We start from the raw sequence: 22,649 nt of genomic DNA, 5'->3' as shown, positions 1-22,649 counted from the left end.
TTCAGTAATTCTACTTTAACATAAGTAAAGGCTCTGAATACTCCCCCCCACCACTGATCATATTGCATTACTGTCCATCCTGACAGCAAAGCCCACTGAATGGACTAAAACTGGTCCCACGCTGTAGTCGTCTTACAAACTCTCAACTTCTGGTCCTCTTTCTCTCTGTGCTCTCTCTTTCTCCATCCATTTCTCTTTCAGATAAATAGTGTGGCCCATTGAGAGCGAGGTAAAAAGATGAGGAGGAGACACCGAAGAGGGTGAGCGAGGGAAGGCGGCTGTTGAGTGCAGGTGTCCAGCTTCAGTTCAGCAACCCCTCAATCCACAGAAACTGGGCTCTTTAAGAGCTGAAAAGGGCCATCCGGTCACCCTTTGCAGGAAGGATGACCCCCACCCCCAATCCTTTTCCCTCAGTCTTTGTCCCTATAGATATTTTTTAATTGTTGGCTATGACAGTTCAGCGGCTTTTTGAGTGGCTCAGTGAAGAACCTTGTAATTAGAGCTATTGAGCTGCTGGAATTGGCACAATTAGGGTCAGTTATTAATGAGTTCTGTGTTCACCAGGCGCTGTCACTAAAGGGCTATTTTCTCAGGAAGCATGGAGAGAATTCTTTGAAGAGTGTCGGGCCAAATGCGAGAGAAGAAAGGGGAAGGGAGAAAAATTTAGGCTTAACCGAACTGGAGGCAATGAATTGTGTGGATTCTTCTTTATCGTACTCGGCAAAGTGTCCGTGTAGTATCATTGTCAGAGCTGTGAGAGGTTGGACGCGCCTCACTACGGTGCTGTTTCTCTCACCCCATCCCCCTCCCCCTCCCACCTCCAACCCCACCCGTTCTGTGCCAGCCGGTCCACTCATGTCCTGGTGTGAGTGGAGAAATGCTGTGGGAGGTGAGGATGAGGAGCAGAGAGGGGGAACAGGAGTGTCTCTTGGAATGTTAACGAGATCAGTTTATATCTGCTCTTCCCTCTCGCTTCAACCCTCCACCCCTAACAAAGAAGACAGAGACTTGTGGGGTGCAAAGCTGTTGTAGGGAAAGCATGGCTCGACACTTTAATTCTGTTGTCATTTGGCCGAGCATGAAAGGAAAAACGTCTGACAACAAAAACAATAAAGGAATGAATGGGCGTGCTGAAAAGAAATGTATTTCCCAATTACTGCAGCGGCCCTTCCAAAGACGCCCCAGCCGCTGTCCCCCGCTGGCTTACACCAACTACATACGGCCGAAAATTAGCAGGTGTCTGTAGACACAGAAACAGACGGAGCATGACAGAGGCCACCCAGAGATCTGTCGGCCGGGGATTTAGCACAGATGTTCAACCATGATGTCACATGTGCGAAAAGTACAAGCTAGACACACACACAGAGTTCAGATGTGGTATTTTGAATGTTGTGGATGAGAGTTATAGTGGAGGCACAAACTAGTTAGTTAGTACCCTTATTTAATTTTTTTTTTTTACAGTTGATCACAGTATAAAATTAAATGAACCACATTCATTTTCAAAATAAAAGCTCCACTTACATTTTTCCAGGGTTTTAGTAGCTTCTCATTGTTTGGGCATTTTAATAGCTAATGTCAGTTCTATGAAACCATATAATCATTTCAAATGTCAACTCTACTTTGTAGACGGTGGGAGTACTAAACTTACAACTTTGGGATATTTGTACTACGTATTTTAGATGGAAATATTGTACTTTTTGCTCAGCTACATTTATTTGACATCTGTAGTGACTATTTACTTAACTATTTGTCTTCGAGATACTCATTCAAAAGCAATGATTATATCATCTCATTTTTAGTTTAATTGTTGAAGAAAGAATAAACAGCCCTACAGTGTATATAAAGTTGAAAAAATTGGCTTGACAAGCTACAATATAAAAATCTTGCGCACATGTTCATTCATCAATAATAAAAAACCCAATGTACAATAAGGTAAGACGTTCTGAAACTTCCATAATAAATTGTTTTAAAGTAGTGCTTTTGCACGATTCTTTGTAGAGAAACTTCTTTGATGTCGATTGTTAGTCGATTAAGAATATCTTTAGTCGAGGACAGCCCTACTGAAATCCATCATAATTAAAACCTTTACTCACTATACTCATTACTTGTGAAATTACTCCTCTACAAGTCATGCATTTAACATTGTACTTGTGGTATTGCTAATTATTACGTTCTTACTTTCATACCTACAGGATTTTGTTTCTTCTTCCACCACTGGAGTCGTAAAGTATGGAGGTACTTTCACTCCATGTTATGTGAAATATTGTACTTTTTTTTTTTTTTGTCCTCCTTTTCATCTATCTGAAACCTCCAGCTACTTAGTTTTTACATTGAAAACATATGATCAGTTTTTAAAATATGTACATGGAAAGTAAATCTCCACCGTAACCAGCTTCAACATTCATTCACAATAATCCAGTGATATAATATAAAAAAACACTCTAAAAAGGGGCCATTCTGCATCATAAGGACATTTAATTGTGATACATTAAGTACATTTTGCTGATGATACTGTTACCAAAGTAAATTTTTAGTTCTTGTTACTGAAGTACAGGTTGCTTACACTACAGTTCCCTATTAACAGTCTGTGTGTATGATGGCTCTTGAAAAGTTAGTATTGTCCAACAGGACCAAACCCAATCACAGCGGTGAATGAAAGAAAGACAGACAGAGGGACGGGTTGCTGGATGGCAAAATTGGAGGTCAGATAGAAAGCCCACTCCTTTTTAAAGTGTCTTCTGGATTTAATTTAATAAATTCCACACATTTGACATGTACTGGCCGCAATTTTCATATGCTTCTGAAAACGAGGAGCCGTGGATAGCCCTTGGCCGGCCGTTCTGGACAGCAGCAACCTGCCCTCTTATTACCCTCTTCAAACACACACTAGCACATAAACACACACACACACACACACTGAAGCTGATGTAGGAGCATGCTTAGTGACGGGAACGCACAGCAACAAATAAATAAGCCCACGAAGCCCAATTATCCGTGACATTAATCGGAGATGTGAGGGATTTTTACGTAGTGAGAGAATGAAAGAGAAAGTGGCAAGAGAGAGGGTGTGAAAAGGGCTATTGAGTCTGGACTGGAGTGTCCCGCACCTGCGCCGTCTATTCACCCCACTGTTTACACACTGTCATCCACAATTAATACCTCATGGGGACTGGGCTCCCTGCCCTCCGCAGGGCCCCCGGACCCATCCAGGGCCCTTATGGATGCCTAATTGAGCATACCGCTCTCCTGATTGAATTAACAGCTCTGTCTCTGGGACCTTTTCCCCTTCCACCGAGGAGGGGGACTATTCCACACCCGCATGGGACCCCTGTACCGTCCCACAGAAGCCAGAGCAGAGGGAGAGGCAGGGAGGTGGGGGTTGGCTGGAGAAAGCAACGGGTCAAAAGGGGGAGTTGTTGAAACTGTCCAGAAAACGTGTCCCTTTCTGTTGCCAAACCGAGGCTGGAAATGTGAACTAGGGGCAACGAAAGGTCTCGGTCTTCACAGGACCAGTGTGCTCCAGCAGGGCAGCAAGTGTTCAGGACAGAGCGAGGGAAAAGACAAGATTGTTAAGAACCTACACAACAGCAGCCTACTGTACTACAGTTCTGCATAACGATGCTTGCGTGGTACCTCTAACTTTCTCACAATCTGGTCTTTTTCTGTAATTCTTTTGTTTTATTGTTCTGTTATGTGGCTGTTATATGAATCAATATTAGACGTGTGGTTTGAAAGGATAATAAAGTAACACATTATTATGTGGCAGGTCCATAATTACCTGGGATATTTCCTGTAAAAGCTATAGCAGCTATAGAGTTCAATTGGTGCACTTCCAATTCATTAACATCAATGAATTGCTTGCGTAACCTAGAATCTTTTGAACAGTGGGTCAGTTGAACATGCAAAAATTAAAATAAATGTGTCTACATGCAGATTGTACAGTCCAACATATAGGAAAAATTAAGTTTCCAATGATTTAATATTTACTTGGGTTGGGTTTAAAAGAGTCTCGTTAAAAAGTCATTAACACTCTGACTGTTTCAGGAAATTCTCTGAAAATGAACATTTAGTCAACACAGCTTGATAAAAATCTAATCAAAATGAATGTCTTGGAACTTTTTCTCTATTTTCCCATAATTAGTACCAACTTTCTACTTAGTTTCTGTGACGTTATTAGTAAATTACAAACCTATAAGATAAAGCTTTACCGATAATACAATATTTACATGTGACCAAAGAGTTAAGAATTATGATTGGAAAAAAAAAAGTATTCTTGGCAGGAAAGGGGGGGGGCGGGATGAGAAAACAACATTTACTTTGCATGATTTTGCCCGAATTATTTGCTGCAACAATTTGTTTTTTAACAATGTCTTCATTCATTTTTCAATACACTTACAAGATAATGTAATTGTGTAGGACAATACATTACAACCCCCGGCCCAGCACACATTTCTCTCTTACCATTTCTTTCACTATAAGAGCAAAATTAAAACAAACTATATAACAATATCTTACAGTTCAATGGTAGCTAGCAAAGTTATGATATGTATAAATACAAAAAATAAGAATTGCACCTTCCAAGACATGATGCAGTCCTTTCCCCTTCAGTGGTTCACCACTCATTTTGCTGCAACAATTTAAATGATGGAGGAAATCTGAAGATAGATTTAAGTCTTTAAATGGAGAATTAATTTACAATTAAAAAATTGGAAGACAATATGATACTGCAATTCATAGCTGCTCTCTAAGTTAAGGTCTTGCAAATAAATACCCATATAGTAGAAATTAAAGATAGAGAAATGTCTTAGAGGCAAATATCAGCCATCTAAAACTATAGATTATGATGTAATATTCACATTCCTCTCTCTTTGGATAGCAGTTTTGTAGAAAGTGACTTGTAGAAGTCTCACCAGAGCATATTATTACATTTGGTTCACTGAACTTGTCTGAACAGCATTATACACTCACTAAAAATGTTCCGCTCCGAGCCAACACCCCTACAGTGTCCTCTTGGCACGATCCACAATAGTAGTAAAATATAATAATGTGGAAAATCAGTAGCCCTCTGGAGAGGATGAAATGTACTGAGACCAACTGTATCCTCTTTATTTCCAGGTCTGTAAAAGAGTTTGCCATGACTTTATCCACACTTGTCAACGTTCAGCACACATTTAGAGCTAAAAAAAAAATCTGCCTCTTGAAGAGAAATGAAATGGGTGAATTCATCTTAGCTGGAGCTGCTGAGTCATGTAGCCAAAAGTGGTTATTGTCCGAGTTCCCTGACTTTCTGTCTGTCTGTAATCTCTTGGCTGGATTCATTTGTTGCCTCTGTGTAAAAAAAGGATTCCATCAGTGGAGTGAACGGCACATAGATCCTCTTAACTGCACTGATTCTGCCTTCACTCTGTTATTCTAACTTAAGACTTCTTCATCAATCATATGCTGCTGGATCTTCCAGTACTCCAGCAGATTTTCCAATGAGAGAGCTGATCTAGAATCAGTTTTGTACTTGGTTATGTTGTGCACAGGAGCAAAATGCTTACCTGCGTCAGCAGACTGACTTACCTATCCAAGCACTGGACTTTTTACACTTTAATCGTCTATTTCTCTGTTTCTAGGCGTATGTTTTCTTTTAACATTTTATGTATTTAGTCAGTGGTGGAAGAAGTACTCAGATCTTTCACTTACTGTAAGTAAAAGTATCAACTAAGTAGTGTAGAAATACTCTTACAAGTCACGGCGGTGAAAATGCTAAACGTTTACAGCTTCAAAATATACTTAAAGGTGCAATATGTAATACTGACAGCTGGCGTTTGAAATAGTTACTGCAGATCAAATTCAAAATACTGGAGAGTCATTTCCCCCAGCCCCTCCTCCCCAGACTCGAAGTTCATGGGGGTTACCAGGCTGAAAACGCAGCATCCACAACAATGTTGCTAGTCGCTAGTCGCACATAGCCAGACATTACTCCACAGCACAGCGGAGTAGCTAACGTTAGATGTTGGCTATACAGTACAGTCATAAAAGCCTGTGCTCATGCGGAGCTCTGTACCCGAATGACAGACACACTTTCTCGGCTTAGAATTACCGCAACAACCGCTATAACGCCACCGCCTCGCCGACCTCTCTACCCGACTGACAGACACACTTTCTCGGCTTAAAATGACTCACCATTTGTCAGCTACGACCGATGAACAGGCTACATGGTTGCCAAAGTTAACCAGCATGTTTCCATTATGAGGAAGTCAAACTTGCGCTTTATGTCATAGGTCTGTCACGGTGGTTGGGCCGTTGTCCGCTTGCCCGGTCCTCCGGTAACCTTAGCAGTTATTGCCTGTTAGCATGGCGCCTTTAGCCAGGACCGGTCAGGATCACTTCACTGGCTGTGTCTTTTGTGTGTTTTTGCGAGTAACCAACTTGAGTACCCTGTATAATTCAATGTTGAAATTACATAAAATGACCGTCCCTTGTAGCCGTGATAAATTAGCATGAAGCTAATGCTTACCTGTTCAGGAGGAAATTAGCCAACTCGGCATCCTTTTTGGGCTCTAAGTCTAACTGTCTAACTTATAGAAACATGCCAAGGTCTTTTAGGTCAGGTAGCATCTATCTGGGTTTACGTTTCTACAGGTATATCTGGCATCCCGGCCAGCTGTCAAACTGGGCAGTTGATAACAACACACAGGCCAAAACACAAACAGAAATTCTGTCACGGAACGTAAATTTCAAAAAGAAGAAATACTGACATTAGCATTGTTGTCAGAAAAGGTAGTATTTCAACTTAGCATGCTTCCTTAATATCTGATGACATATTGTGGTCATTTTTGGATTAAATACACTAAATATATTACATATATTATATTTAAAGTACTAAGATTAAAGGAACTCATTATGCAGAATGGCCCATTTCAGGACCATTTATGTATTACTATAATCCATTATTATTGGATTATAGTTTTTGCTGCATCAATATTTACATCAATTTAATGTTGCAGATGGTAAAGGTTGGGTTTATTTTTTAGAATGGTTGACTTGTGAATTTCTCCAAGGGGTCAATACATTCTTATTTTTATAATAATGCATTGATTTATTAGTTAATATTTTGTATTATTAATCTAAATCTGTATAATAACTAAAATTATCAAATAAATGTAGTGAGGTAAAAAGTACATCTGCCTCTGAAATGTATTCTTTGATGAATATGTTCAAATATAAGTCATTAACAAAACATTGACAAAACAATCAACTAAAACAGCAGTGCATAAACATTTCATTTAATAGTTACACTGCTTTCTAAAATGATTTACTAATTAACTGAGTGCTTGATTTTGTGATCGATTGCAGTCATTTTCCATTAGGGTTTATATTTGAGAGTGCCCCCTGTTTTGTAAAATAATAAAGTAAAATGTTAACTTTTTAACAGTTTACACTGTAATATGTTGGTTGCTGCACGATGAGGTTCGAGAATAGGGCGAGTGCGATTTGTCATGTTAAAGCTTCGGTAATTTAACTTCACATTGATTGTATAGTTTAAATAAGCCTCTAGATTAGCTTTAATTAGCAAAATATTGAACGATTCTCCGTCAAATAAACTGCATATTTGGCTTTAAAATGTAGTTACAGTTCTAGTTCAATTCCTGCACACACATTATACTATATACTACTACATATAAATGAATCTGACTTTATGTCCTCATACTTAGGTGCCAAAACCCCTAATTCTGTCGACTGCTTCCCACTACAAACCTAGTAGAAAAGGGAGTGCTCCGGGCCCTCCCCACCAGCTGGGCACTGCAGTGGTCTCCACGACTGCACAGAGCGGCTCACCTCTCGATGAACCCCCAGTCCAGCTTTGGTGGTGGGGAGCATGCCCTACCAAAAACAAAAACACCAAAATTCTGTGGAGCATACCCCTGCACCAGTGAACTGTGCAGCGCCCACACCATGCCCCGCTACCCTCCGCCCCCTCCCACAACCCATGCCCCCGGTTAACAAGCCAGCCAGCACGTTCCCTGTTGTCACTTGTTACCCGCTGTCCTCCTGATACGGCTCACGGGCGGGGCCAATTAAACTCGCACTGTTCCTCACACCGGGTCAGAAGTTTAGTGGGTCATCATCTGTGTAGTTTCCACCCAGAGTTATCTAATCCTGATTCAACCGCTCCGACTGGACCCAACCAGACCAGTCTGTCTCAATGGATTGGCTTTCAGTGAATACACTACATTCATTCGTGTAATAGAAAGAACATAGTCGCACAAATACACAACAGAGACTAGTACCAATATGTTTTACTTCTTCTGTCATTCTTGGTACCTGCAGTTAGAATGGTTATTGTTTACTGCTACTACCAACTCTGCTACTAATAATAGCTGCATCAACAGTAGTAGTAGTAGTGGCACTGTAGGAGTTGTTGTTGCTGTTACAGCAGCAGTAGTCTGGATCAACGACTGTACATTTCCAGGATAATTGTCTGACATGATGGCCCTCACCTTCTGCTCTCTGTGTGTTGCCGTTGTCAAACTCCGTTATCTTCGAGAAACTACAAAAAAACTTCCAGCTAGCAGGCTACACGCTGAAAAATGGCAAGTTTGGAAGAAAGTTAGGATCGTGCAACAAGGCAGGCCTGCTTGGTTCTTTCGGGGAATGGTTGTAAAGATTTACAAAGAACATGTTTATGGCATTTCCTCTCTAACTAGGACGTTTTGGGACCGATTGGTGGGTTTGCTGTGGACGAAGTACACACGGTGATACACTGGTTAGGCAAGACAAGGCAGCTTTATTTGTATAGCACATTTCAGCGACAAGGCAATTCAAAGTGCTTTACATAAAACATTAAAGTAGCCTGGTTGACACCAGACCCTTCTCAGTTGTAACTGAGAGTGGGTCTGGGAAAGGTTCATTGACAGTTCATTTCCAAAGGGGCGTCACCAACGGATGCGCTCAAATGCCTCTGGGCGCAATTGGATAGTCCTTCAACCAATCAGACGAACGATCTGGGTGACGCTGCGCTTCGGTGGCCGTCATGTTGAATGTAAACAAAAAGCTGCTCGCCGTCGCTGCGCTATCATCATTGCGTAAAGCCCGCCTCAACGGTTGTAATTGGTGTAAAGCCCGCCTCAACGGTTGTAATTGGTGTAAAGCCCGCCTCAACGGTTGTGATTGGTGTAAAGCCCGCCTCAATGGTTGTGATTGGTGTAAAGCCCGCCTAAGCGGTTGTGATTGGTGTAAAGCCCGCCTCAGCAGTTGTGATTGGTGCCTCGATTTTGGGGACATTGGAAATGGGTTTGAATGGGCTCTTCGCCAGACTGACTTCATCTAAAATTTGCCGGAAGTTCGTCAGGGTTTATCCAGGCTAACAATAAAGAGCAGTTAAAAAACTATTTAAGCTAAAATACAATGCAGTAATATAATATATACAATAAGACTGATGTAAAATACAAGAATAAAAGTTACAGTGCAGTGTAAGAAATAAACAATTACTTAGCTCAAAGTGTGTTGTGATTTCCTGAAACGAACAGAGTTTGAGAACAGCAACACACAGAGAGCAGAAGGTGAGGGACCTCCATGTGAGGCAGTTATCTTGTTAATGTACTGTCCTTGATCAAGACTAGAGAATCGGAATCATTTCATACAAAATAGAAAACTGTATTTAGACTTAAAGAAATCGACAAGACTTTACTTCAAGTCCTCCTATACATTTACTAAATGATTTATTACACACTATGATGTATTTGTTAGCAAATATGAAGTGTTAATTAGTGTATTTGTCCTGGGCACCTGTACGTGGAGGCTGGTGCATATCAGATAATGAATGACAACATAGTAAAACACAGTTGTGATAATATAAATGTCTTCAAAAGAGAAGTTGTAATTGTTAACGAATACTGTACATTACTATACAACTCTTATATTTGCTTACAACTACTGTACATTATAGTGTAATTAATATTCATGTTTATATACTGCTTATAAATGCTAAATAAGGAGTCGTAAAGTCAAATGCTACCATGCGATGAGAACACACCTTGTGTAGGTTACTGTACACTTTTAATTCCATTTTTTATTGTCATTAAGCAAAGCTAATGAAATGCAGTTAGCATCTAACCAGAGTGCAAGAATATAGTGATATATATATATATATATATATATATATATATATATATATATATATATAAAAAAAAGAGAGATAAGAGAGAGAGAGAGAGAGAGAGAGAGAGAGAGAGTGTGAGTGCAGGAGTAAGTATTGCAGTGAATATATTAAAATGTCGACAGTAGGGACTGCAAATATAGAGGAAGTATGTATAAACATCAACAAATGTACAGTTGGATGATATATGTACAGAACATAGTTAAACAGTGACGTTTTTGAGATAGTGCAAATATGAATAGTACATAACTGACGAGTAAAAAAACTGACCAATAAAGTATTGAGCAGTGCAGTATAGTGCATGGTGTGGAATTTTAGAGTGGAGGGTTAGAGTTTAGCAGGGTCACAGCCTCAGGGAAGAAAGTCTTCCTGAGTCTACTTGTGCGGGATAGATAAACAGATAATCATATGCAATCTATAGGCTGCTTTTTCACAGCACACATTTTGACTTGTCATTGTTGGAAAACCGTAGGTGTTGCTAATAACATTCATTTTGCCTCTGTTCTATTCAAGTGTCCCAGTAAGTCATGACAGTGAGCCAGCATGCACAATACCAGAACCCTGAAACTGGAGCAGCTAAATGGAATTCAGCCACGATTATTTTTATTACCTCCACCTGGTCATCAGTCCAAAAGGCCCAACATGCAGAAAACATACAAACTCCACATACAATGACTACGATGGGTGCTGTCAACTATGAATTGATTTGTAACTTAAATCAACACACATTATTTCTATTATTATTATTTTTGTGGGCATTTTTAGGCCTTTATTGACAGGAAAGCTAAAGAAATGAAAGGGGAGAGAGAGGGGGAGTGCAGCAAAGGGCCGCAGGTCAGAGTTGAACCCGGGCCTGCTGCGTCGAGGAGTAAACCTCTATATATGGGCGCCCGCTCTACCATCTGAGCTATAAGGGTGCCCCAACACACATTATTTAGAAGTACACTTTACTGCTGGCTGAAATAGGGCTGGGCGATATGGAGAAAATCAAATATCACGATATGTTTGACCAAATACCTCAATATCGATACCGCAACTATATTGTAGTGTTGACTATCGGTGCTTTCACAAAATATTTACACAATGAGATTTTTGATAAATAATCATCAGTAATGTGGATATAATGACTAAGTGGGTAAGCGCAGATAATAGAACAGTTACAACAGTCTGGTAAGTTCAGAAAATGACATCACTCTACTGTAATGCAGCCTTTAAGACCAGGAAAAGAGAACACTTATGCCATATTACGATATCCAAAATTTAAGACGATATCTAGTCTCATATCACGATATCGATATATTGCCCAGCTCTAGGCTGAAACTGCTTTTTTTGTGTGAAACTAATGTCACCACATTACATATATTAGTTAAGAGACTTAATAGATATAATTATAGATTGTCTATAACAATAAAAAAAAAATGTGAAAGTGAAACTATAATATAAGTAGAATCAAAAATTGAGAAATTGAGACATTTAGAAATGTAGATACCTATGTCTGTTTTTATATTTTATCAAATAAGGTAATAGCCTCCTTACAGACATACAGCATGTTGCATTTAGTAATAAAACCTGTTGTAGTTCAACTCCTATAATCTCCAGTGGTGGAATGTAACTAAGTAAATTTACTTACTTACCTAAATACTGTACCGAGGTACAAATCTGGGGTAGGCCTAATTGTACTTTCCTCGAGTATTTCCTGTTGCTGCTATGTATAATGTTGCTCCTCTACATTTGTTCGTTAGCTGTAGAGTGTAAGATTAAACTACAACGTGATAACGATGATAATCATGTTTTGTACATAAAATATATTAGACTTAAAAAAAAGTAAGATCCCGCAATCTGCTCCTGCTCGGCATGACAATTTAAAGATTATTCACTGTATTTTTTTTTTAGTTTACGTAAAATATATAAGAATTACCCAACAGTAGGCTTTATAAAAGTATAACCCCTCCACCTCTTAAACTACAGTAAAATGCTAATTCCAGATGAATACATCAGTCAGAATAATCCAATTATACCATATAAAATTGCAAAGCACAATTTGTTTCAGCAATATAAGTACTTTTATTTTGATACCTTCACTACATTTTGCTGCTCATAACAATAAGCATTTAAGTAACATTTTCAATGCAGGACTTTTACTTTATTTCCACAGTCAGGTATTTATATATATTTATATTATATATTTTATAATAATAACCTGAATACTTCTTGCACCCTGACGCGATGATGCTGATTGGCTGCTGGCCCTCCTTTGTCTGCCGAGAAACTCAAAGCATGAATCTATTATATGATAGTGCCCCCTAGCGGCTGTTTTGAGTAATTACAGTCTAATTCATTTCCCACACACCCATGGTGGCAGATGGCAGCTGTTACATGCGGTGATTTTGACTTTTGATGGACCATCCTGCACAGATTAAACATGCGCATTAAAAATCTATTTATAGATTCGACTTCCAAACAATGTCTTTTACATTTTGTTGTTTACAGATTTGTGTATTAGGCAACTTGGAAGAATAAATCAAGCGGTAAATGTTTTAGAAAACGGATTAACATTATTTAAAAAAAAAATAAAAAATAAAAAAAAAAGAAGAAGACATTTTTAAGGATGTATATATCGCTTTGGTGAATCAACATTGCTCGAGGCTAACCACAGTCGACCCCATTAGGCCACTGTTGTTCGACTACGTGTTAAAAGCCATTGCCATTTGAGCGTATGAGCGCTTGGTTAAATGCAGCGTGCATACCGTATTTTTAGCATATTGCCACAGGCAGGCGGAGCTAAGGAGGCTGAGATGGAGGGATGCTGCTGAATAGCAGGTGGAGACCGCGGATGTTTACGGCGTGCACTTTTGCCAAGGGAGGATCGAGACTCAGAGGGAGCCGGATAGGGGATTGTCAGGAGATACTACATTTCACACTGCGGACGGTTTAGTAGTATTTCTTTGTGATCTCGCAGAGCACAGATTGAGCGCTGCTCCCCGCTGCTCGGTGGACCGACAGGCTGTGAAAAAAGGCTGCGTGTCGCTGTCGCGTCGCGGGAGGCTGCGACGATGTGAAGCTCCATCGTTGGGTCGACGGCCGCAGCCTTTCCCCTTGGAACCTGATATTATTATGCAGGGAGCAATAAGGGACACTGGACGGATTAAAGGGGAACACAGCAGCGGTTTAGAAAACCTTTTACAAACTGGCAGGTCAGTGGATGTTTGTGTGGTGCAACAACACCGCATGAAATGCAACCAAACCACGGGATGAAACAGCAGCAAATATACACTTTGTAACACAACAGTAAACACCAGCTGAACACATCTAATACAATTCAACATGTCTAACAGAATATTTCTTGAGAATTTGACCCTGAGTCGTTTTTAATGTGAAAGGGCAGATTATGTCCTGCCCTTGTGCTGCTGATACAGAAATGTCTAGGCCTGTACTGTTTGTAGGTCCTTATGATGGTGAACAGAGAGCTTTAGTAGATTTGTCCAGTGATTGTTTACCAGCTAGAATCTCTTGTTTTAAATCCAGCTTTCACTATCAACTGGTTAAGAATATACATGTTGCAGGTCCTGGTTTAATTTCAAAGGTATTCTTAGATTTATTGAAGCGATGTAGAGTGGAAAAATATTGCTATGAGTAATCAAATTCTCTCAGCCTAGTAACTCTGCCAAAAATAGACTCTCTATTAAAGGACTCTGGTGTTTTTTTTTTCTTCTTTTCTTTGTCGGCATGTCAGTTCCCTGAAGGGGAAATGTCTCATCTGGTGTATAAATCAGTGCATGAATATGTGTTCATGCATGCGTGCATCTCTGAACCTACGTTATGACCCTCCCCCGCACACTGCATCTCTCTTAAGCTGTGGACTGAATGCTATAATCCTCTAATCGAAACCTCTTCCAACTATTTCATCCACATCCCCTCACATATCTCCCTCCATCGACTCCTGCCCCCATCTTCTCTACCTGCAGCATTAGCCAACTATGGTCGACCCCTCGGAGGCTGAGGAGCAGAACAAGTGCAAGGGCCCGCACCTCGACACGTCAGCCGTGGCCACTGAAGTACCTCGACTGCCAGAACAGGCCGAGGGTGCGACGACAGAGGAGGATGGGGATGCCGGATTCGAGACGCCGCCCTCCCGCAGTCCTGAGCCGAGCCCCTGCCACGCCGCATCCCCGGCGGGGCCAGACGCCCCACCTGAGCAACCACAGACTCAGACCGACAGAGCTCCGTCACCAAAATTGCACCTGAACCTGTACAATTTTGACTCACCAGCCGCGGAGGGTAGCCGCTACGTGTTGACGAGCCCTCATTCTCTGGAGGCGTGTGCTCGATGTGGGGTCAAACCCGTAGAGCTCCTGCCCCGTCCGCTGGCCGACTTTGCCCGGGAGGCTCCCGGCCGCTCCATGCGCGTTGCGACAGGACTGTTTGAAGTCTACGAGAAGGACAGGCACGCCAAACTCAGGCAGTGCAGGGAGGAGAGGGAGAGGATCGTCCGAGATGAAAAAAGAAGGATCCTGCAGGCGACGGTCAATACCGGCAGCAGTGCGTCACCCTCCTCTGCGGAGCAGCAGCAGCAGCAGCACAAAGCCTCCCCTGGCTCCGCTCAGCCTCCTAAATCTGGGCCGGTGACCTCCAGCGCAGCCCCTGATTTCGGAGCGTCCTCTAGAGCCACGGCACCAGGTCCAACCTCTAAAACAGGCACAGCTCTTTTATCTAAAGCTCCCAGCTCCAGTAGCTCCCCTAAATCTCAGTCCTCAAAATCTGCTTCCACAACCTCTACACCATCCTCCAAGGGTGGTTTCCAAGGATCGGCCAAGCATCCTTTGTCCTCCCCATCTGAGCAATCAAAGACCACACGGCCGCTCTCGTCGGGCCCTCCACCGGTAGTGAGGAAGTCCTCAGGCGGTAAATCTTCAAACACTTTCCCCAGATCGACACCAAAACCCCCCTCCTTCCCCAGAGCCAACTCTACATTAGCGTCATCAGGGACAAAGCCTGCAGTTAAGAGCTCTGGGACGCCTCTGAATGGCATTACAGGAGCACAGTTCTCTCAGCACAATGGACATCTCGGCCTTCACTCCAAGGTGCAAGGAAAAAGCCATTCGCTGGAGTCCTTGCAGCGGAGGAAGGATCCCGTCTGCTCTTCCACCTCCACCACCACAACTACTACTACATGCACCTCGTCAGAGTCTGGTGCTTCCTCTTCGTACAGCTGGGACGGTCCACGAGATCACTGGGCCAAATCCTCCAGTCCTCGAGCTCGCACCATGGCCACTTTCAACTCCCTGATGGGCCGCAGCCTCAGCCTCGGCGACCTGAGCCACTCCCTTCAGACGACGCAGAAGGTCGAGCGCATAGTGAAGGAGGTGAAGCGGCGGGGCCTGAAGGCCGTGTCCGAGCGCGACCGCAAGATCGCGGCGCTGATGCTCGCCAGATACCAGGAGGAAGACATCATGAGTCAGACTCGCTACGTGGCTCACCTGCAGTGGGACAGCGAGCGCCGAATGGACGAGCTACGTCGGGAACAGGAGGACCGGGAGAAGCAGCGCGCGGTGCTTCAGTGCCAGCGGGTGTGGCAGACCAAGGTGACGACGCGCCAGCGAAGACTCAGCCAGCAGGAGCGGCAGTCGACGGCCGCCAGAATGCGGCAGGCTGAGGAAAGCGAGGAGCGGTGGAGGGAGCTCTCGGAGCAGCAGGAGCGCAACCGCCTGCTGAGGTTGCAGCAGGCGGCGCGAGAGGAGAAGCACAAGAAAGCCCTGCAGGAGCAGAACCTGAAGGCCCTGGAGGAGGAGAGGGCGGCCATGCTGGAGCAGGAGAGGCTGCTGCTGAAGGAGAAACTCACCATGGCCGAGCTGAAGAGGCAAGAGAAGGAGCACCAGAGCCAGGAGGAGAGGCGGGGTCTGAACAAGGCGGAGAAGAGACGCCACGCGGCCCTGATCCAGGAGATCGCCCGCAGAGAGCAGGAGGAGAGGGAGGAGGCCCGGAGGGCCGCGGAGGAGAAGCTCAGCCGCTCCCTGGAGAATTACGAGCAGATAGTCGAGCGCCGGGGGCAGGAGCTGAAGGAAAAGGCCAAGCGCGAGGAGAAGCAGATCCAGAAAGCGCGCAAAGCGGCGGAGAAGCGCGAGAGGCAGCAGCAGCAGCTCCTGGAGGCTCGCGCGAAGGAGGCGGAGAAACGAGCCCAGCAGGCGGCTCTGGTGGCCGAGGAGAGGGCCAAAGAGAAGGCCCAGCGGGCCGTCCAGAGCCGGCAGGAGAAGGAGAAACTGCAGAAGCTCAACAGGCAGCGAGTGGAAGAGGAGGAGAAGCAGAGGCGCCTGGAGCTGCTGCAGTCCATCGAGAGGAAGCTGGAGAAGAGCGAGCAGATCTTCAAGGAAAAGCGGGCGGTGCTGGAGAGCGCTCGCTCGGTGGCCCAAGCCTCTTTTCACGTACGAGACAAAGTGCGGGAGGAGACCAACATGCGCACGTTTGATAAAATGGCCCTCGAGGCTCAACTCAAGGCCAGCCTGAACGAGAAATAAACTCACGGGCTTCGTTTTGAACCGCGCACTTCCGGTCATGTGCTTGGCTCTCGCCTTCATTATGGCCCTCATCACTCAACAGCTTTACCCTCCTTCCCATAAAGAGCCACAGTGCTTTTTTTTTTTCCCCCTTACATATCTTCACCCATCAGCTGATTCGTTTACATTTTTGACCATCCGTTTTTAATTATAGATCCTTTCAAAGCAAACCAAATGGTTTTGTACCGTGGATATAATGAGGCTACAATCTTCATCAGCTGTTCTGAATGAACAGTAGAGCCTGCAAGGCAAGTACATTGGGCTTCATATTAGATTAGAGTGTGGAGAGAGCTGCCTTGTGCAGACACACAACCCCTCCTCTCTCTCTTTCTCTTTGCCCTCTACTCTACTCGATCTTGGCTGCTGGACTGAAAGCTGTGCTGGAATGAAAAGAGTTATTGTTTACCAGGAAGCACAACTCCATGACAACTGCAGAGGCTTTTTACAGGAGCACTCCTGTAAGGGTAAATGAAGCGCAAATGGTTCTAGACCCCCCACCCCCCAAAGCAAAGGAGGGATGCTTTTGTACACACACTGTGACACAGCTAGATATAGCATGGAAGTAAAGCTCCGGGCTGGACACTGGTCAGTACCTAACCGCTGACAATGCAGCACGGGAGGGCCGTGCGCACGAGCCCCCGTGCTGATGAAGCACCAGAGGACGTTGATTCCTGCAGCAGTTGATTCTGTCTTTTTCCCTTCAAGGACTCCCTCAGTCTCACCTCTCCATGTCAGATTGCAATAGCGCTCTGAGAGACAGCCACCTTTTATTCCCCAAAAAGTCGGCCTGCTCCCAACACAGCCGCCTGCCGACCTGAGTCAACAGGTACGAGTTTTTATTGCTTTCGCAGGTTATGCAATGCCTTCTGTTTTGTCACGTGCTGTTTGCCTTTCAGTGCTCGCAGTTAAAAAAAAAACGACGACGCAACAACCCTTGATCACACTGACCCCGACTTGACAGAGAAAAAAAAAAAAACGCACCCGCTCATGAGCCAACATGCAAGCCAACAACAGGCGTTAAAGGCCTCTGGCTGCGCTAATCCTGCAATCTCTCAGATTAAAAGAAAAGGGAGCTACACATGGGGTTTTTGCACTCCGATGTAGGCGTTGCCGTAGCAATAGAAATCCTGGATGGAGCAGCGAAAAGGCAAACGACTGAGCAGAGAGATGTGTGGGGAATACGAGGGGCCGCCTGTGGGGAGCTGGCTCCACGGCGGCTCGTTTTGGTCGTTTCTGCGGGAAAACCACGGCAGGGACATTACTGCAGCATTCCTCCTTGTCACTCATTCAGGCAGAAGTCCTTTTTAAAACCTTCACCTACACAGTCAGTCAATGTTCCTGTGGCCACAAGGTAGACTTGACCGAGCATTTTCAGACAGCCTGATACCTCCTAATGTCACTAACTACTGAGAGAAAGGCCAGACATGCAGCATTATACCAGCAGGGGACTGGCAGGCTTATGGCCCTGACTGAGCCACGCTGTTGCCACCAGATAATCACAGGGAGGTGATGTAAGGTTGGAGGGATGAGACGGCAGATTTGTGGGTGCTTACGAAGGTGTCTGAAAAGATGAGCTCGCCAATCTAAAAAAAAAGGTTATACTAGAACGCAGTAACATAGTAAAATCTGCAGTAAATACCTCTAAGTAAACCACACATTTTCAGCTGCAGTTAAATTATAAATAAAACAGAAAATATAAGTAGATCAGAGAGGTAAGAGGAGCAGATTACTTGCCGACTTTTGGATGATTTTAACTCACTCTCGTTGCATAGATTTGACAGCTACTGAAAAATGACATCAAAGAATCCTATTTGTTATCTGTATTGTGTAATGTATTTTAATTTTACATTCGGCATTTATTAAATTGATTTTGCAGTAAACGGCAAGAGACCAGCTCATCTTCAAGGGGCCTAACTGCTCTTGTATCGTCTTTATATGACACTCATCATCTGATCTTTAACACCTCAAAATCCTTGTAGATGGTATTTTTAAGATCCAAATCAGGTGTGCACCAGTTAGTATCTTGTAAAAACATCATAATAACTGATCTTTAAAAATTCTGTATGCTCTGAATAATATTGTTTTTTTAGTCCAAAAGTGTAACAGTGAGTGTACAATGTTTTTGTACGGTCGCAGAGAATGCCAAAGTACATTTACTCAAGCAATGTATTATGAACTGTTTTCAACATACTTTACTATGATTCTTTTCTGAATGACTTTTCGAAATACTACACTGACATATTATGACTTTATCTTTGACATACTATACTGACTTTTTTTCGACTGCCTTTCGACCTGACTATGACCTTTTTTTGAATGACTTTCACATTCTAAGTTTATTTTCGACATACTATGACCTTTTTACGACTTACTATACTATGACCTTTTTATGACATACCGTACTATGGCTTTTTTTTTATACTATACTATGACTTTTGTCGACATTCTATACTAGGACTTTTTAATCACTTTTTCGACATACAGATGAAGCCATCCAAAAGTCCCTTTGTGCTGGGGCCCCGGCAGGTCCGTGATGGGTCCCTGGCCGGGCCGTGGCTGAAAAAAAAAAACAATATTCTGCTGAAGCGTTTTGTAAAACCCAGATAGACTACAGATGGCTCGTTTGTTTGGATGCTTTAAGGAAGTAGCGATGCAGCTGAGGGAGACACGCCTGTAGCCTACTACAGAACCGTTCTCTCCATGAAAGCTGTCATTCAACAGAACTGCAATACTAAGGGAAATGAATGGTATGGATTAGGAAAAAGAAAATACTATTACAGTTTGGAAAAGATCGTGGGTCAGAACCACCCCAGCTGATCGCTTATTACGGCCATGAAAGCTAAACGGAACTGCGCGAAAATAAAGCAATATGGAGGGAAATGAATGATAAGGAATAATGTCATTATCCGTGGGGATCTGAGCAGCTGATTTTATCTGCAGCGCAGCAGCGGCACAGGCTTGGACAAACTGACAAAATGTTCTTTACACAAAGAAATACGTATGTAGAATAATAATAATAATCGTGAACAGTCCATTGAACGATTCAATCCGAGCGGCAGTTGCTGGTTGTCCGCTACAGAGCTCCGTGACGCCGTCAATAGGTGACTGCAAGCCGGTACAGGCACCGCCAGATGACGGCCCTTTCAGGGGCCATGCGTTTGAATAAGCCAGAAATAGTGAGCGTCCTGCGGGGCTGCCAGTTGGCACCAAAACGACTAGTTTAGGGAAAAGATCGTTGTGTGGGTTTTGTTTTCGCCGCAAAGTGAACTCCGCTCTGCAGCTTGAACGCGTTTTTAGGCTGACACCACATCGGGCTGTTTCATTCTGAGATTAATTTCCATTTGAATATTGAAGTTAATAAAGAAGTGTTTTGGCATGGGTGGTCGAGTGCCACTTTCTCCAGTGTCAGAGTCGAACCTGAGTGCCCGCGATATTGGTAGCCTACATTTGAGAATGGAATATTCTCAGTTTGCATAATCCAGTTGCAGTTCAAACTTTTTAACAATATTCACTCTCTTGTACTTACAGTCATTCATAATCACACTAAGGTATATATGCCACCAGTATTCATCCTATGTGTAAATCGTAAGAACAGTTGCTGCACCGGGTGGCAGCGTGAAAATATTTTTGTAAAATAGCACATTTTACACTGCTGAGACCACCAGTTTAGTTTTTAGAGTTTAAGCTGTTTGATACACTACCTGGCAGTGTATGGTCGGTGTGTGGGGGTTGTGTGTTGCTGCTAGCACTGAGGGAGAAGTGTCAATGGCCCATCAGCTAAACAAAAGGATGCAGACACTCTTATTGAGAAACATCCAAGTGACATTTCACCCTAAACGTTGCAGTATAGCTGCCAGTGCTATGCCTTTGAGCAGCACAGTGAATTCATATTTTTCTCAGTCTATATTAACTAGTAAAGATGACAAGGCAGCAAAACATCCTTTTATTTTATAATTTAATTTGGCTATAATGTATGTAAAATTGCCATTGCCTTACATAGCTAACCTTTGAAATGAGCGACATTTTAACCGTGCACAGGTAAAATAAACAAATGTAGGCCTTATGTAGGGTTAAATTACAATGACCAAATAGACTAATTTAAAAACAAATAGCTAGACTAGAGAACAATTACTACAGTGGGCTATAACTACTGTATAATAAACGTCATTGACTTGGAATGAACTTGATGTCTCTGGGGAATAGCTTTAGTGTAGTAAAGATTAATTGAATGTACAATAAATGGTAGATTAAGTCAGTGGAATTTAGACACACTGTCAGGATGCAGGGGGGGGGAAGTGACTGGAAGTAGGCTGGAGATTGGAGGGAAAATTTTAGATGGCTTCATTTGTATAATACTATGGCTTTTTTATCACTTTTTCGACATACTATACTGTGACTTTTTTCCGCCATTCTATACTATGACTTTTAGCACTCTTTTTTGACATACTTTACTATGACTTTTTTTGAGATACTATTCCATGACTTTTCGACATACTACACTATGGCTTTTTTATCACTTTTTTTCAAAATACTATACTATGACTTTTATCACTTTTTTTCGACATACTTTGGCTTTTAATGACTTTTTTCAACATACTATGCTATGGCGTTAACTTTTTTCGACATGACTTTATGACTTTTTTTGACAAAGTATACTATGTTTTTTTATGACTTTTTTCAACATACTATTTATGTTTTTAGGCATACTATAATATGACCTTTTTTTTAATCAATTTTTGACATACTATATTATGGCTTTATTAAAAAAAATTTAAATACTATACTTTTGCTTCATTATCACTTTTTTGACATAATATGACTTTTTTCATTTAAGTAAATGGACTCCCAACTGTATTCATCACACTTTTATTTCATTTCCTGCAGGTCCTGGTGATGAACGAGAGCTGGAGATGTAACCTATAATGGTCCTCCTTTCTTCCCACACTGAACGTCACCCAAGTCTGCTCAGATGGAAATACAAACATATCTTTTCCTTTTTAAACTAGTGCTAGTGCCATCTTCTGAGCTGCTGAGAAGGAACCCAGATATGACATGTAAATGAAATGACATGTACAAGGTTCAAACAGCTTTATTCACATCAAGGCATGTTGTTCAGTCCATAATATGTTCCCTCTTGACTTCTCTCAACATGTGGGCTTCTTTTTTGTATCATTTCTGGTAAGTTATCATTTGTGCATTATCATAAAATGCTTGTTTCAATTATTTACATAGAGTTGCTTTGTCAAGGACAGATTTCGGATGTAGCAATAATGAAATGGTCAAGGTCACTATCACACACATCTGTGAGTTCATTGTTTTTCTAAAACATCTGTTAAAGGTCCCATGGCATGAAAATTTCACTGTATGAGGTTTTTTAACATTAATATGTGTTCCCCCAGCCTGCCTATGGTCCCCCAGTGGCTAGAAATGGTGATAGGTGTAAACCGAGCCCTGGGTATCCTGCTCTGCCTTTGAGAAAATGAAAGCTCAGATGGGCCGATCTGGAATCTTCTCCTTATGAGGTCATAAGGAGCAAGGTTACCTCCCCTTTCTCTGATTTGCCCGCCCAGAGAAATTGGCCCACCCATGAGAGAGAGACATCATGGCTTTCAAACAAGCAAAGTGGCAGTTGGTCAAGGCCACACCCCCACTCTCCTCCTTGCCACTCCCACTCTCCTCCTCAATAGCCACAGACACAGAAATGGCACATCCTAAGGAAAGCTTATTGTGGGACTGGCTCTAGTGGCTGTAGTTCTGCACCAAAGCTGAATTTCGGGAAAGAGAGACGTCAGATACAGTATTAGGGGACCACTAAGGGCTATATAAAAGCATCCAAAGAGCACCATGTCATGGGACCTTTAAAGGTAAAGGACACAATCTGTTCATACCATCAAAACCAGAATAATAAAAACAAACATTTCACAAGATGGATTTGCATTGTCTCTGCTATC

At 42.7% G+C, this 22,649-nt stretch overlaps 1 protein-coding gene and 1 long non-coding RNA gene across 2 annotated transcripts in view; both read left to right on the top strand.

The window, feature by feature from the left end:
• LOC120549789 overlaps positions 1 to 715 on the top strand; it is a 63,216-nt gene extending 62,501 nt beyond the window's left edge. The window contains exon 3 of the long non-coding RNA XR_005637432.1: positions 202 to 715. This is a non-coding gene — a long non-coding RNA (uncharacterized LOC120549789). The remainder of the gene's footprint in view (positions 1 to 201) is intronic.
• Positions 716 to 12,825: 12,110 nt separating this feature from the next.
• On the top strand, positions 12,826 to 22,143 carry ccdc177 (coiled-coil domain containing 177). Its single transcript, XM_039786914.1, has 3 exons — positions 12,826 to 13,341; positions 14,113 to 17,524; positions 21,583 to 22,143. The coding sequence occupies exon 2, from the start codon at positions 14,125 to 14,127 to the stop codon at positions 16,657 to 16,659; it is 2,535 nt and encodes an 844-aa protein (XP_039642848.1). The 5' UTR covers positions 12,826 to 13,341; positions 14,113 to 14,124; the 3' UTR covers positions 16,660 to 17,524; positions 21,583 to 22,143.
• Positions 22,144 to 22,649: the final 506 nt, after the last annotated feature.

The sequence above is a fragment of the Perca fluviatilis genome, chromosome 20, assembly GCF_010015445.1.
Source record: "Perca fluviatilis chromosome 20, GENO_Pfluv_1.0, whole genome shotgun sequence".
Lineage (NCBI taxonomy): Eukaryota > Metazoa > Chordata > Actinopteri > Perciformes > Percidae > Perca > Perca fluviatilis.
The sequence above is the reverse complement of the archived record's forward strand: the minus strand, read 5'-3'. Positions and strand labels throughout refer to the sequence as shown.

What these genes read in the sequence shown, in the direction of transcription:
- ccdc177 (XM_039786914.1), top strand. Translation starts at nt 14,125, where the DNA reads ATGGTCGACCCCTCGGAGGCTGAGGAGCAGAACAAGTGCAAGGGCCCG.